Source organism: Salvelinus namaycush, chromosome 22 (genome assembly GCF_016432855.1).
Source record: "Salvelinus namaycush isolate Seneca chromosome 22, SaNama_1.0, whole genome shotgun sequence".
Taxonomy (NCBI): Eukaryota; Metazoa; Chordata; class Actinopteri; order Salmoniformes; family Salmonidae; genus Salvelinus; species Salvelinus namaycush.
The window spans coordinates 8523570-8540083 of NC_052328.1; the positions used below are offsets into that span (position 1 = coordinate 8523570).

The 16514-nt window shown below is 39.4% G+C and overlaps 2 protein-coding genes across 2 annotated transcripts in view; both read left to right on the top strand.

Annotated features, from left to right (window-relative positions):
- Positions 1-7692, top strand: part of mypn (myopalladin) — a 50781-nt gene extending 43089 nt beyond the window's left edge. Inside the window, 8 exon segments of the mRNA XM_038960130.1 lie at positions 375-596; positions 923-1072; positions 1167-1249; positions 1838-1967; positions 2144-2351; positions 2605-2770; positions 3031-3164; positions 6537-7692. Of these exon segments, the coding sequence (XP_038816058.1) occupies positions 375-596; positions 923-1072; positions 1167-1249; positions 1838-1967; positions 2144-2351; positions 2605-2770; positions 3031-3164; positions 6537-6715 (1272 nt within the window). The 3' untranslated portion in view covers positions 6716-7692.
- A 5563-nt stretch (positions 7693-13255) lies between these two features.
- atoh7 (atonal bHLH transcription factor 7) lies at positions 13256-13705 on the top strand. Its single transcript, XM_038960131.1, has one exon. The coding sequence runs from the start codon at positions 13256-13258 to the stop codon at positions 13703-13705; it is 450 nt and encodes a 149-aa protein (XP_038816059.1).
- The last annotated feature ends 2809 nt before the right edge of the window (positions 13706-16514 follow it).

The window sequence follows — 16514 nt, forward strand, 5'->3', positions numbered from 1 at the left end:
AACATTTAAGGTTTAAAGCTGCACTCCTCAATCTTTTTTTTCTGCCCACAGTGAGCCCAGAACATTTGTCTTTGTAAACTGAGGGCTGGTAAATGTAACTGCCACGTTTGAATCAAAGTGCTACTTTTTGAATCAAAATAGATTGAGGAGTACATCTTTAACCATGGTTGGGTGTCAATTCCGTTTAATTCCACTGAAATTCTAATGTTCTTCATTACTTTTCAATTAGGATTATTCGAATTGGATTGAGTTCAACCCTGCCTTTAACACAATATCCCGATTGATTAGTGGCGATATTGTGCTCTGGGTCTGATTCCTCTGTCAATCTACTCAAGTAAATACTCACCCAAACAGTTTCTGAAATGTCTTTTTAGGAGTACAAAGTGTCCAACTTTGAGCAGAGGCTGTTGAGTGAGATCGAGTTCCGCCTGGAGCGCACCCCAGTCGAGGAGTCGGATGACGAGGTACAACACGATGAGAGCCCGACGGGGAAGTGCGTCGCGCCCATATTCGACAGGAAGCTGAGGAACTTCAGGGCCATGGAGGGTGTGCCTATGACGTTCTCCTGTAAAGTGGTGGGGATCCCCGTACCGAAGGTGAGACAGCACGTCTATGGTCTCTAAATATGTTTTCACCCAGACTGTTTTTCTTTAGCAGAGGTTTTCATCCGAAGTACCTTACAGTACAGTGAGGTCAAAGGTTCGTAGTATGTGATCCCATCAGAAATTGAACCCACTACCTTAGGGTTGCTCGATCAACACTCTTACCGACTGAGCCACACAGGACCACACAGACTGTCAATGTTTTATTTGCCAATGGCAGGCAAATAAAAAAGGTTGGATCATATTTGGGGGCCGCCCGGGATCTGGACATATACTCAACGTTTGTTAGAAATCTCCCTCTCTCTTCAACACCATTTCAGGTTTACTGGTTCAAGGATGGCAAGCAGATCTTGAGGAAAAATGATCATTATAAGAAGATAAGAGAGGGGGACGGAACCTGTGTCCTACACATAGAGGTCACCAATAACGACGATGATGGCAACTACACTGTCATGGCAGCTAACCCCCAGGTAACCTAACCACCTGTAATTGTTTTACGCTTAATCACCTTTCTTACCCCTTCACTAAATCTAATTTGTTAATGAATTAATGAATGCTCACCAGGGACGAATCAGCTGCTCTGGTCATTTGATCATCCAAACGGGTCCTCTCCGAAACCGAATGACACCTATGATTCACTCTCAGAGGTGAGCAGGACTGACTGAGTGTGCATTGGGATCTGCAGAGGTTAGAATAACCCTCTTCAGGTTGCAGAGCCAGCATGATTGCAGCTCTTACTGTTTTGTGGAGGCTACTTTCAGTAAGATCCCAGATGTACATATTGCCCAGACTACTGTTGAACAGCCCTCACAGCAACCATAAACCAATATACCGTTAAACCAATCAGAGAAAAATACATTGTTTTATCTCTATGATAGCAACATTAATCTCATGCATCGTTGTATGGGCTCCCGAGTGGCGCAGCAGTCTAAGGCACTGCATCTCAGTGCTAGAGGCGTCACTACAGACCCTGTTTCGATTCTAGGCTGTATCACAACTGGCCTTGATTGGGAGTCCCATAGGGCGACACACAATTGGCCTAGCGTCGTCAGGGTTAGGGTTTGGCCGTTGTAGGCCGTCGTTGTAAATAAGAATTTGTTCTTAACTGACTTGCCTAATTAAATCAAACATTTAAAATCATAATAAAATTAGCGATAGTGATTAGCGATTGCAGATGACAAGATATCCCAGGGCCAATATACATGTACTGTAACATGTTCAGCACATCCCTACAGGGTGCGGGCCCGCATACAGGAAGTGGAAGAGGGTGAACCAACCCAGGAGCGCTTCTTCCGACCTCACTTCCTCCAGGCTCCAGGGGACATGGTGGCTCATGAGGGCAGAGTCTGTAGATTAGACTGCAAGGTATGTCATCTCTGGATTAAATAACCATGGACTTGTAAATAAGCAATGGGCATTTAATACATTTTATAATGACTATTACATTTTTTTTGCTATAAATCAGTTAGGATAGCCTTTGAAGATAGATAGGACTGTATACATCTCTCATCTCAAGTGTTGTGTGTTTCTCTGTTTTCCAGGTGAGTGGCCTACCAAACCCAGAGCTGATGTGGCTGATCAACGGGAGGCCCATCTACCCAGATTTCTACCACCGGATGCTGGTGAGGGAGAACGGCATCCATTCCCTTGTCATAGACCCCCTAAAACAGGACGACGCTGGGACATACACCTGCATCGCCAGCAACAAAGCAGGACAGAGCTCCTTCGGTCTGGAGTTAAGAGTTGTGGGTAAGAGTTCTCGAAACAATTAAGTATTTTCATGAAACCCAAATAGTGTACCTCTTGATAGCAAATTAGTATTTCATTATTTATAAAGATTTATAAGCATTTATGATGAGTAGGTAATCAGTGATAGCTTTTGAATAAGTACAAAGTCAAAACCATTAATTTGTTGGTATAGTGACGTATGCCATGACAATTAATAAGTAGTAGTAATTAGTAATTGTACATGACAGAGAATAACTATTCTTTGCCCGTTCAGAAAAAGAGATGAAGCAGGCCCCCCAGTTTGTTGAGAAGCTCCAGAACACAGGCATCGCAGAGGGCACCCCCGTCCGACTGGAGTGCAGGGTTCTGGGCATGCCTCCACCTGTAATCTATTGGAAGAAAGACAACGACACCATTCCTCACACCAAGGCCAGAGTCAGGTTAGTATTCCCTAACTAACCTCACCCCTTCCAGCCAGAAAGGTGACTGCCCATCCTGTAGGTACACTTATATTCAAACTCATGAAGACAAGAGGTAACACAAAACCATGCTCAGCGATGTCGGTACATGCCAAATTAGCTTCAACTTTTTGAGATTAGAATATTGATGCCTGTTATTCACAAAAATAATAATAATAGAACACAGGGAATATATACATTTCGAATGATAATTTAATTGAGGAGATTAATTTTGATTCTAGCATACACCAGGATGCCACTGGATATGTTTGCCTCCTGATTCAGCCTACCAGGAAAGAGGATGCTGGCTGGTACACCGTGTCAGCAAAGAATGAGGCTGGAATTGTTTCATGCACAGCCAGGCTAGACATCTATGGTGAGTTCAATACAACTCTCAACAGCTTTCTTTTACCCACCAGTGTTTATTGTGATAGTTTTGAATGAGTTAATAGTTGCTAATGATTGTGCTTAAAGTATATCAAGATTTCAAATAAATGCACAATAATACCCAAAGCTACAGTGCCTTCAGAAAGTATTCACGCACCTTGACTTTTCCCACATTTTGTTGTGTTACAGCCGGAGTTTAACATAGATTAAATTGAGATTTTGTGTCACTGGCCTTCAAACAATAACCCATAATGTCAAAATGGCATTATGGTTTTAGAATTTCTTTTACAAATTGATACAAAATGAAAAAGTTAAAATGTCTTGAGTCAATAAATATTCAACCCCTTTGTTATGGCAAGCCTAAGTAAGTTCAGGAGTAGAAATGTGCTTAACAAGTCACATAATAAGTTGCCTAGACTGTGTGCAATAATAGTGTTTAATTAACATTATTTTTTAATGACTACCTCATCTCTGTACTGCACACCTACAATTTTCTGTAGGTTCCCTCAGTCAAGCAGTAAATTTCAAACACAGATTCAACCACAAAGACCAGGGAGGTTTTCCAATGCCTCGCAAAGAAGGGCACCTATTGGTAGATGGGGGGAAAAGAAAAAAAAAGCACACATTGAATTTCCTTTTGAGCATGGTGAAGTTATTACTTACACTTTGGATGGTGTATCAATACCCCCAGTCACTACAAAGATACAGTTGAAGTCAGAAGTTTACATACACTTAGGTTGGAGTCATTAAAACTCGTTTTTTAACCACTCCACAAATTTCTTGTTAACAAACTATAGTTTGGCAAGTCGGTTAGGACATCTACTTTGTGCATGCACAAGTAATTTTTCCAACAATTGTTTACAGACAGATTATTTCACTTATAATTCACTGTAACACAATTCCAGTGGGTCAGAAGTTTACATACACTAAGTTGACAGTGCCTTTAAACAGCTAGGAAAATTCCAGAAAATGATGTCATGGCTTTAGAAGCTTCTGATAGGCTAATTGACATCATTTGAGTCAATTGGAGGTGTACCTGTGGATGTATTTCAAGGCCTACCTTCAAACTCAGTGCCTCTTTCCTTGACATCATGGGAAAATCAAAAGAAATCAGCCAAGACCTCAGAAAAAATTGTAGAGCTCCACAAGTCTGGTTCATCCTTGGGAGCAATTTCCAAATGCCTGAAGGTACCACGTTCATCTGTACAAACAATAGTGCGCAAGTATAAACACCATGGGACCACGCAGCCGTCATACCGCTCAGGAAGGAGACTCGTTCTGTCTCCTAGAGATTAACGTAATTTGGTGCGAAAAGTGCAAATCAATCCCAGAACAACAGCAAAGGACCTTGTCAAGATGCTGGAGGAAACAGGTACAAAAGTATCTATATCTACAGTAAAACGAGTCCTATATCGACATAACCTGGAAGGCCACTCAGCAAGGAAGAAGCCACTGCTCCAAAACCACCATAAAAAGCCAGACTACGGTTTGCAACTGCACATGGGGACAAATATTGTACTTTTTGGAGAAATGTCCTCTGGTCTGATGAAACAAAAATAGAATTGTTTGGCCATAATGACCATTGTTATGTTTGGAGGAAAAAGGGGGATGCTTGCAACCCGAAGAACACCATCCCAACCGTGAAGCATGGGGGTTGCAGGTTCATGTTGTGGGGGTGCTTTGCTGCAGGAGGGACTGGTGCACTTCACAAAATAGATGGCATCATGAGGGAGGAAAATGATCTGGATATATTGAAGCAACATCTCAAGACATCAGTCAGGAAGTTAAAGCTTGGTCGCAAATGGGTCTTCCAAATGGACAATGACCCCAAGCATACTTCCAAAGTTGTGGCAAAATGGCTTAAGGACAACAAAGTCAAGATATTGGAGTGGCCATCACAAAGCCCTGACCTCAATCCTCTAGAAAATATGTGGGCAGAACTGAAAAAGCGTGTGCGAGCAAGGAGGCCTACAAACCTGACTCAGTTACACCAGCTCTGTCAGGAGGAATGGGCCAAAATTCACCCAACTTATTGTGGGAAGCTTGTGGAAGGCTACCTGAAATGTTTGACTCAAGTTAAACAATTTAAACGCATTTCTACCAAATACTAATTGAGTATATGTAAACTTCTGACCCACTGGGATTGTGATGAAAGAAATAAAAGCTGAAATAAATCATTCTCTCTACTATTATTCTGACATTTCACATTCTTAAAATAAAGTGGTGATCCTAACTGACCTAAGACAGGGAATTTTTACTAGGATTAAATGTCAGGAATTGTGAAAAACAGAGTTTAAATGTATTTGGCTAAGGTGTATGTAAACTTACGACTTCAACTGTACATGCTTCCTAACTCAGTTGCCGGAGAGGAAGAAAAGCGCTCAGGGATGAGGTCAGTGGTGACTTTTAAACAGAGAGTTTAATGGCTGTGATAGGAGAAAACTGAGGATGGATCGACAACATTGTAGTTACTTCACAATACCAACCTAAATGACAGAGTGAAAGGAAGGAAGCCCATACAGAATACAAATATGCATCCTGTTTTCATAAGGCGCTAAAGTAAAACTGCAAAAAATGTGGCAAATAAATGAACTATCCTGAATACAAAGCGTTATGATTGGGGCAAATCCAACACAACACATCACTGAGTACCACTCTTCATATTTTCAAGAATGGTGGTGGCTGCATCTTGTTATGGGTATGCTTGTCATTGGTAAGGATTAGGGATTTTTTGTTGTTGATAAAAAATAAACCGAATAGAGCTAAGCAAAGGAAAAATCCTAGAGGAAAACCTAGTTCAGTCTGATTTCCAACAGACACTGGGAGACAAATTCACCTTTCAGCAGGACAATAACCTAAAACACAAGGCCAAATATACACTGGAGTTACTTACCCAAACGACGTTGAATGTTCCTGAGTGGCCTATTTACAGTTTTGACTTAAATCGGCTTGACAATCAATGGCAAGACTTGAAAATGGCTGTCTAGCAGAGATCAACAACCAACTTGGCAGAGCTCGAAGAATTTTAAAAAGAATAATGTGCAAATATTGTACAATCCAGGTGTGCAAAGCTCAATTTAACCAGAAAGACTCACAGCTGTAATTGCTGCCAAAGGTGATTATAACATGTATTTACTCAGGGGTGTGAATACATACAAATGAGATACTTCTGTATTTTATTTTCAGTAAAATGTGCTACATTTTGAAAAAGAACATGTTTTCACTTTGTCAATATGGGGTATTGTGGTGAGATAAAAAAAAAATTACATCCATTTTGAATTCAGGCTGTAACACAACAACATTTTGAATAAATCAAGGGTATGAATACTTTCTGAAGGCACTGTGTCTCTGTTGTCTGCAGCCCAGTGGCATAAGAATGTCCCTCTGCCTATGAAAAAGGCTCCGCGGCAGGGCAGTCGCTATGCAGTGCTGACCGGTCAAGGCCTGGACATCAAATCTGCCTTCCCCACGACGGACAATAGCCCCATCCTGTTCTCCAGCTCCCCTGTGGAGGCACAGCTGGAGAGTGAGGAGCTGTGAGGAGCAGACACACTTCACCATAGGGTTGTAAAAGTCTGTAAACTTTCCCATAATGCACAGGTTTTTCCGAAATTCCAAAAGTTTAGGAAAGTTTGAGAATTTTGTCAACCTACTCCACCACTCTAATCACTACTGGCCCTTTGAACCTACAAACTACTCTTCTCTGGAGTCTCATAGGGCTGGTTTCCCAGACACAGATTCAGCCAAATCCTGGACTAAAAAGCATGCCCAATAGAGAATCTCCATTGAAAGTGCTTTTAGTTCAAGACTAGGCTTAATTTGTGTCTGGGAAACCGGGTCCCAGAGTTTAGTTTGCTCTAACACCTCCTGATGACTATCTACTAGTTCATCTAATCTGTCGTGGCCAGTGGGATGGAAGAGCAGGACTATAATCTTAGCAGTTTGTGTCATCTGGTTTGTGTGATACAGTTGATGTGATACATTGAAATTACAATGACAAAAACGGTTCGATTTCCAACTGGCAACCTAATGCTGTGTTTGTTTTTCTGCCATTCCTATTGAATTGTATCATTTGAAGCGTCTTATTCACACAAAACAGACAAACTTGCCAAGTTTCAGTTCACTATCATCTTTCGATAGGTCCGATTTGTTGATGGTTCATTTTGTTCTACTTTTTTGGACGAGTTAGTTTGATATTGAGGAGGTTGATTGAATGTTAATGATCGTGACATACTTTCATCGTCACACATTTCAACCTGTTCTTAATCTTTAGCAAATTGACTGTTTCGTTTGGACGTGGTTGTTGTATGGTTTTATTTCAAACGTATATATTTGTGTCAAATAAAGATAGTCTATTTTAATGTTTATATAAAATATATGTGCATTAAATGTAAATCAAAGAAATACACTAAAGGAAAGCCAAATGGACAAATTAAATTGTACACGTGCATACATTGAGTGGGGGAGGTGCTACTCAATATTAGGAAGGTGTTCTTAATGTTTTGTACACTCAGTGTATATATCAAGTACTATGAATATGACCAGGTGAATCCAGGTGAAAGATATGATCCCTTATTGTTGTCACTTATTAAATTCACTTCAATCAGTGTAGATGGAGGGGAGGAAACAGGTTAAATAAGTATTTTTAAGCCTTGAGACAATTGAGACATGGATTGCGTGTGTGCCATTCCGAGGGTGAATGGGCAAGACAAAATATTTAAGTGCCTTGGTTTTTCACGCTCAACAGTTTCCTGTGTGTATCAAGAATGATCCACCTCCCAAAGGACATCCAGCCAACTTGACACAACTGTGGGAAGCGTTGGTGAACATGAGCCAGCATCCCTGTGGAACGCTTTCGACATCTTGTAGAGTCCATGCCCCGACGAATTGTGGCTGTTGCAACTCAATATTAGGAAGGTGTCCTTAATGATTTGTACACTCAGTGTATATAGCAAGTACTATGAATATGTCTTTACAATTTGATATCTAAAATTGGTTCGAAAATATGATTGAGTTTTCCTTGATGTTCAATTAAAACAGAATATTTCACATCGAATACATGATTTGTAAATGCACACTTTTGCACTGTGGTTCTGTTGTGTTTTGAGTCCATACTGATAGCATATGGAAAAGCAAGTGAACTACTGTAAGCAAAGGGTGGCATTTTCGTAGTGCAAAAGCATTGTGCAAAGTGCAACAAAAATACACTGTAAGCCTCATTATAAACTTGCACTGTGATTACATTTGAAACTTTTCTGCAAAAAATGTGTGTTATAAGGTGGCGATCATTTGACAAGAGTTTAGTCAACCGAACAATACATAAATAGTCGCCTCTTTATAACGCAGTTTGAAATGAAGCCAGATTGGAATGGGGTTTCTGGTCATTTTTGCACTTTGCTCAATGCTTTTGCATTACGAAAATGTCTCTGTTTCTTCTCACTGCCTCATAAATGGATAGTTGTGCTTACAGTAGCTTACAGTACACCAGGAGCCTTATCCAAGGATTGCATTTCAAACACTATCATGATGTTTACTTTACAGAAATGCCTTTTTAAGGTGAGGAATTTGAGCTGCTATTTCTGCTGTATGGAGATAGGTTACTGAATATGTAAGTTATTATAATAAGAAAAACGAAATTCTGACAGCAATTTATGCAATAATGTTCATACAGCAGTATAGTTGTACTTTGAAAAATATACTCATGTGTTTCAATGTTAGTGGGTCTAGGGATAGGAAAGATATTTGTTTGTTGGTAGGCACATGTGCTTTAACAGAATTCACTGATAGAATGAAATGTATGTGTGGGAGAAATTATGTTTTGACGTTTTGATGGAACTGTAAACACCCTTGTAGCTAACTTGTGATTATTGAAAAAAACAGATGAAATGTTTTAACACATATTCAATAAATGTAAAGTTGCACCATGTAAAATAGTTTTTTCCCCCCTGAGAATAAAGTTATATTTATTCAAAAATATATATATAATGTATATTTTTGTACATACATGTGTCTTACACATTATGAATGCATAACATTTTATGGAAATATCTTAATTTTTATTTTATTTTTACGTAGAATCAGAGTCTAGCAAAATAAAATATATTGTTCCACCTACCTTTAAAAAACAAACATTGATCCACTCATTCACAATTGTTATTATTATGGATTATTGACTAATTCATTATCAGCTAGATTCATTTTTATGGAGTATACATTTGTAACATGATAATCAACACATATATCATTTACATTTACCTCTGTTATACAGTACAATAATCCAATTTAATTGGATATCATGCTAGGTCTCAACTATTCTTCCCTTTGGTTTATTGTCAAATATGAGTTGAGATCTTGTTTCAGGCTTGATAGCTTGTTATTTACTTATTTTTTTCTGAGATCAATACGCAATTCCAGACAGGAGACAATGCTCAGCTAAGCCAATTAAGCAATGTTAATCACACCAATTAGACTAGCAAAAAAGTTCAAATAGGCATGAAATTACATTCACCTTACTTGACCTAATTACAGTCCCCAGCCTCATTTGACCAGCTGCTACTTGTTGGCTGATTGGTAAATGAACATGTTATACTGGGGTTTGGTACATGGTTGTTATAGTCCTACTGTGTTAAGGGGGTATGAGGGGTGGAAGTGACAAAAACGTTATACAATGAATAATTTGATAATGAATTAATCAAACCAAATTTGATTTAGTCTACTCCATTATTTAATTACTGTACTTTTATTCAAAACCATTACTAATTTCAAAATGTTTGTCACGCCCCTCGTAAGCCCTGTTTATACCTGGTTCTTACATCCGTCATATCCTGATCTTGTCTGCAGTCTGCATTCGGATTCTGCTATGAAATAATTTGCATACAGGGAGGGACCCGCAATAGTCTGTATTGCGGACACAGTGGAGGGATTAAAAAAATGTACATTTTAAACCATGTGTAGACACATTTCTGAAAATGTGGGCACAATCAAAATGTCGACAAGATCAGGACGGGGCTATAATGGACCCTGTTTCTATCTTTGATTGAACCCTGACGTTTGAGACTAGGTAATAGGCCCTCTGCTGCGGATATGTCCATGATGAATTGGCTGTGAAGGGACACTTGCTAGTGGTTGGTTTAGGCGAGTAAATGGTCACGTGGTTTCAAGTGCCATTTTTAGATAGAAGCCCTGGTTATACCTGGTGCTAACAAGCGTCCTGATCCTGTCCACATTGTTATTGTGCCCACATTTTTAGACAGGTGTAGACGATTAAAAGACGCATTGTGAGCTGATTGTGATCACATCTTCCTGGCCATCTACAGAGGTAGTCAGGAGCCTCGTTTAGACTTGGTGCTAACATGCTCTTAATCATTTCTAAATGAAACTTGAGTCTATTATTTAATCTAATCAGATTGACCGAGTCTGACCGAACATACTGTAGGCACCTAATACTGACGTTTTAACACTTTCCCTATTCTTAAACTTCGGAGGCCGTAATCTCCATGTATCTGGACGGGTCCCTCCTCTTCCTGTGACATATGGCTTTTGACAGAGGGGGTAAGCTAGCCACCAGTCCTTGTCAGACAAGCCAATCATACGAATGAGTGGGGAAACAAGGCTGGAAGAAATGGAAAGGTCGGAGACTGTGTGAGACATAGGCCACAGACAAGACAAGCAGCAGCTGGCCAACTACGTCAATCTGTAATCAATGAACCAAACTGGTAGATGGGATTATATGCCTAATTGCACAGCAAACCAGTCCATCCCCAAAATGACCAAACAGCATGAGCTTGTGTCCATGACCCAATATGACCTAGGCATGAGGCAGCATCTTGGGCATCTAGCAATAATTCATGATTCACACACAATGCTTCTATACCCTGGTTTTTCTTACTCAAATGTAACAACATTTGAGTTTCACGCATATATCCCTCTCTACGGCATTATGTTACATGATCTATTTCAACAAGTAAATACAACGAGAAGAGCTAATAAATATTGACCGGTATTGCTGTAGTCGTTATTCATGTAATTTTATGCAAATGTTCTACATATCTGTTAATGCCATTCAGAAATACGATTGTCTAACATTTGAGTGCATTTAGAGCTAGCTATAGGCCTATCCGTGGGATGTTGGTATGTACTGTGTGGGTTCGCGTTTAGTTGTGGGTACGTTTGGATGGAAGGGGAGGGGCTGTTGACCTGGTCAGATTCATCCCTTGATTGTTGGACTCACTTGCACCAGATGGAAAGAACAGACAGTAAAACAAATGATTCTGTCAGTCTCATTTCCTCGGACCGCTAGACAGATCAATTATTTATTTCACACATGGTCCCCAGTAAGTACAAGGACACTAATGTATACCACATACTGTGCTTGATTAAGAACACAGCATTGGTAAACAGACCAGCAATAGCCACCCAATATTGGAGCAATCTCTTTTAGTACATTCTAATAAGCCATAGCATTAATGAATATACTTCTTATTTATTCATGTAATGTATGTCCCGTCCCTAGCTCTACCCAAAATATCAAATTCAAAACAAAATGTTTCACAAGACCAATAACATGTCAGAATATTTTGTGTGTACATGATTTTGTCCTTCTCTAAATCTTTTTTTATTTTATTAATCCCAGCCGGTGAAAAGAGCAACTCAGCAGGGTGTTGTCTAGGAGTCACTCTTAAAACATTTTAAATCCCTGGGGTTAGGGGCCACACTTACAGTCACTTCCCTGGGGATAATCTGACTCAGATTATCTGAGATTATCAGTATTACCATTATGAGACCAAGAACGAACCCTGTGATAAGTGAGTAAATAAACAAGTGGTTCTTCCTTGATAAAACTCTCTCTTTGGTGCAATGGAGTTGACGGTTTCTCATTTATAGTGACATATTATCCCCACATGTTCTTTCTAAATGTAGGTATGCGATGCAAATCACAAATACATCATCAATAAACACACACAAATCATTTTAAAAATCATGATAATAAATCATATTTAGCAATGATAATTCATTCACTTCTAAAGGAAATCTGACAAATTGATATTTTAAAGAAGCTGCATAAAAGCCTCAATAATCTATGTTACAACAAATGTCGTGAATATTGACATCAAATTAAGTTCCCCTATTTTATATTTAACATCTGTTGTTCCTTCAGCTCTTGTGCAATTCAATTACTCATTTTACTTAAGGGACAAATTAACCTGCTATTATAATCATTGAATACAATATATGCCATACACAGCAAACAAAGGCCTAATGTAAAAAAATAATAATAATTAAATGATAATGGAAAGTATGACTGCAACATATTGATTTCCTATTGAATTCAAGTGAACATAAGACTTTAAATTGTTACTTAGATACATTTGCTCTGATGTCCTTTGATGTCAGCTCTATAGGTTTCATTGCCAGATGGTAGATTTCTGTGTTTGCAACGCATGGCTGTTAGTAAAGCCATGACGGCTCAGAGTGAAGCCATGACCAGATAGAACAGGCTGACTTAATTGGAATTTCATTAAGGATTTGTTTGCGTTTTTGTGAGTGGGTGTGTGTGTGTTTGTGTGTCTGCGTTGGTGTCTATCCCAGCAAACAGTATTGAGGATGGGGGGAGGGCAATATTGGGGAGGGGGGGTGAAAGCAATATTGGGGATAGATGGGGGGTGTGAGGGATGGGATGGGACTCCACCTGCTGCCACCTGTTCATCTCCTCAGTCATATAAAAAGCTTGTTCCTCAGTCTCTCCAAGACCAGAGACACAGAAGCTGTTTTGCTGTTTAGGCTTAGCAGAGGACCAACAATTTGGATTAACTTCAAATTGTTCATTTGACATACAGCTTTATCGATATACAGTGTAATTAGACAAGGACTTTGGACAGCTACCACGACACCAGGCCATTTTGGACAGCTACAAGAGGAACTTTGCAAAATTTGAAAACGTCTTAAAACAGTCTGGCGGTTAGTTAACGCACCACTTGACTTCGTTGACTCATCGCTACATTTTGGGAGATTTTGGTAACATACAGTAGACAGAACCAGGAGAAAACTTGTGAACTGAATCGTGGAATTGTGACCAAAACCATGGTGTCCCGCCAGCCCAGTTGCACTGGATCTGACTCTGGATCCGAGTCTGAGAGTCTGGATTCCAAGTCTGGATCTCCAGAGAAGCATGATGGTTCCACACGGCGGAGGATGGCAGCCAACGCCCGTGAGAGGAAGAGGATGCAGGGGCTGAACACAGCCTTTGACCGTCTCCGTAAAGTGGTCCCCCAGTGGGGCCAGGATAAGCAACTGTCCAAGTACGAGACTCTGCAGATGGCCCTCAGCTACATCATGGCCCTCAGCCGGATCCTGACGGACGCCCAGAAGCGCAAAGCCCCCCACAGACAGTGGCTGGACCTGCAGTTTGACTGTGTGCAGCCAGAGAACTATCAGTGCTTCAGTACTATCAGCTACAGCTCTCCAGATGAACACGAGTACATGCATTCGTCCTTTCCCTACCAGTACGACGGCCTCCAAGTTCCTACATAGACTGGATGAAAAACTAGTCATGTTGTTTGAGGTGAACGACAATCTGTACTTGTTTTTATGATGCAGGCGTTTCTCCAACCCAGGAGTCAATAAATAGCTTTGTATTGCTTTTATTTATAATTTATAAAAAATCTATTTATTGACGTTTGTTTATATTTTATGATTATTAAATTAAGACATACGTTTAGTCTAAAATTGTTCCGAACAAAGCAATTGACAGCTTGTATTGCATTTCAGTGTGCTGTACTACAATTGATTTTGCAAACAGACATCTGGTAAACAGACATCTTGGCTTTCTCTATTTTCTCTCTCTCTCTCTCTGTATTGTTGGGAAGGGCCCGTAAGTAAACATTTCACTGTTAGTCTACACCTGTTTTTAACGAAGCATGTGACAAATAAAATTTGATTTGATTTGTATCAAATCTTCCAGATGAGACCCTGACATCATTTTGTGTAATTTATAGTGAATGTGAATCATAGGATTACAAGTGTAGTTATTTGCCCCTATTGTTATTGTGTAAAAAAAACAGTGACATTTTAAGACTTTGGTAAGATACATTTTGAATCTATTTTTGTAAATGTAAAACTTGTTGTCATTGAGTCTAGTTAACATAATGTTCTCTAGCCACGAAATGTAGGCATTTTGGAAATTCTACATGTTTTTTTGTGCTCTTCAGTTTTTCTAAACGATGACCTATACTTTGTTTAATAATAGTTTTTCTACTGAAATAAAAGTTGCTAGCTTTTTTATTGAAATTGCTTTTGAGTTGTGTCAAGTTTTGTTCTTTTGTACATTTGCACATATTTGATCGTCTCATGGAACCTTTGACGAAGTCAGCAAGCAATGGTTCTCCTCCAACAACCATCCTGTTTGGCTTGAGTGGAGACAGCAAAGCAGAGCACTTTTCAGGTGAAGGTCAATTTCCATTTAACTGAGACAGTATTTGTCTATCATCTAATAAGGAGGTACATTGATTGTTATGGTAACCAATCATAACATATATTTTGGGAATTAAATGTGAATGTACATCCTGTACCCAAAACAGCCATTAACTTATGCCATTTAAACTCTTTCTATCTTAATTGCCCCTTCTCATCTATATTGTATCCCCAGACAACAGGGGGTGCAAAGGGGACCTAAACATGTACAGCATTTATTTTCTTTTGATGTGTCAGGTTCTAAGTGAGAGTGATGGCGGGTCAGTCTGGTCCTGCACCACCCTGATCAGTGTGCCGTCCTTTTGTCCCGGAGCTCCTGTGCCCTGAGATAAAACGGGATTACGTCAATGGTAGACCAACATATGAACAAATAAAAGGGCCTCGTTTTAGGGCCCACAATGTGAGAGAATAGGTGAGAGTGATGTCGTTGAGTTTTTTTTTTTTTTTTTTAATGAGTGAAGAACATTAGACAAATCTAATCGATCGATCATCATCATTAATAAGAATGCATGTCATGTCGTTGATCAACCAATCTTTCATTATCAGAAATGAACAAAGTGCTAAACAGAATGGTTGAATCAGGATCACTAGGGATTGGGATTATTATTTCACAAATGCCCTGTCAATATTTTGGCACCAGAATAATGGTGATGTTGGCCTATACTGTACCTCTGACTCACACCCAAGAAATTACATAAATCAGGTCAGTAATAATTCGCTAATAATAAAAAGTCCCATATTACTTTAACACAACTGTACGGAGTTACCCCTAGAATAGTCGTATGACCACAACAAACCTGCATTCATTTGAATACCAAGAATTAGGGATGGAAAGTGATCGTTAGAAATGTTTAAATGTTGCCATCGTGGTACAAGCGGCATCTGATTATAGAAGCCTGTGTGCCAGATCCTGCCAAAGGCTCAACCAATGAGGAGATGTTAAACTCTATTGTTGGGCAATGGCTGTGGCTAATTCCACTGTTCAGGGGCACTGATGCACGGACCTCCATGGCTGGACTCTAACACAGAATCTGTTACTACCACCAATCTCTTCATATGCCATTTAATCCGATAATTATTTAATTTTGAGGGGGCCAATCTGCGATTGCAACTTCCGTTTTTTGACTTGTAAAATAATGCTATATAACCCTTGATTCCTGAAGAATATAACTTACAAATGCCTCATGAGCTTAATTCAAATGTTGTACCCTATCAGAACCCAAAATATAAGCATGTTTTACATCAAACAATGCAATTGTAAATAAACACTCTATAGCCAAGGAACATGGATAATACTATAATTTTGATATAATGGATGGTCAGTCCTTGCATTCAGTACATAGCGCTGTCTATGTTATTGAATGTGGTTACATTTCTCCACCCCATCCCTCCGGACCGCGGAAGATCGGAGCTATAGAGTGTTTTAAACCCCCCCTTAGCGGGGACTGCATTCAAGAGAAACGCTGCATATGTCGGCTCAATTGGAGAAAAAAAATCTAAATTTCAATCGCACTATAACGCGGCGGTCCGGATTGAATGTAGCAATTTGTTATTGAACTGCAGATTGTCCCTCCAAAGCCAAAATCTGTAATATTTCCAGTAATTTCAACTATTGAAATATAGCGTATCCTTAGAAATTGAGATTAGTACAACTGTTTATTTTACCATACACAAAAATGTGGGCTCTATTATTCCATTGTTTATGTTTCCGTTGTTATAAGACTTGTATAGTTTACGATTATGTTTAGAAAAGTAATGTTTCCCTCTCATGGAATGACATTCATTGACCACTACAGATATATCATAGAAATCAATAGATTTGCATGTGAAAATGTCATAGGATGCATGTACATGTTTATTTTATTTTAAT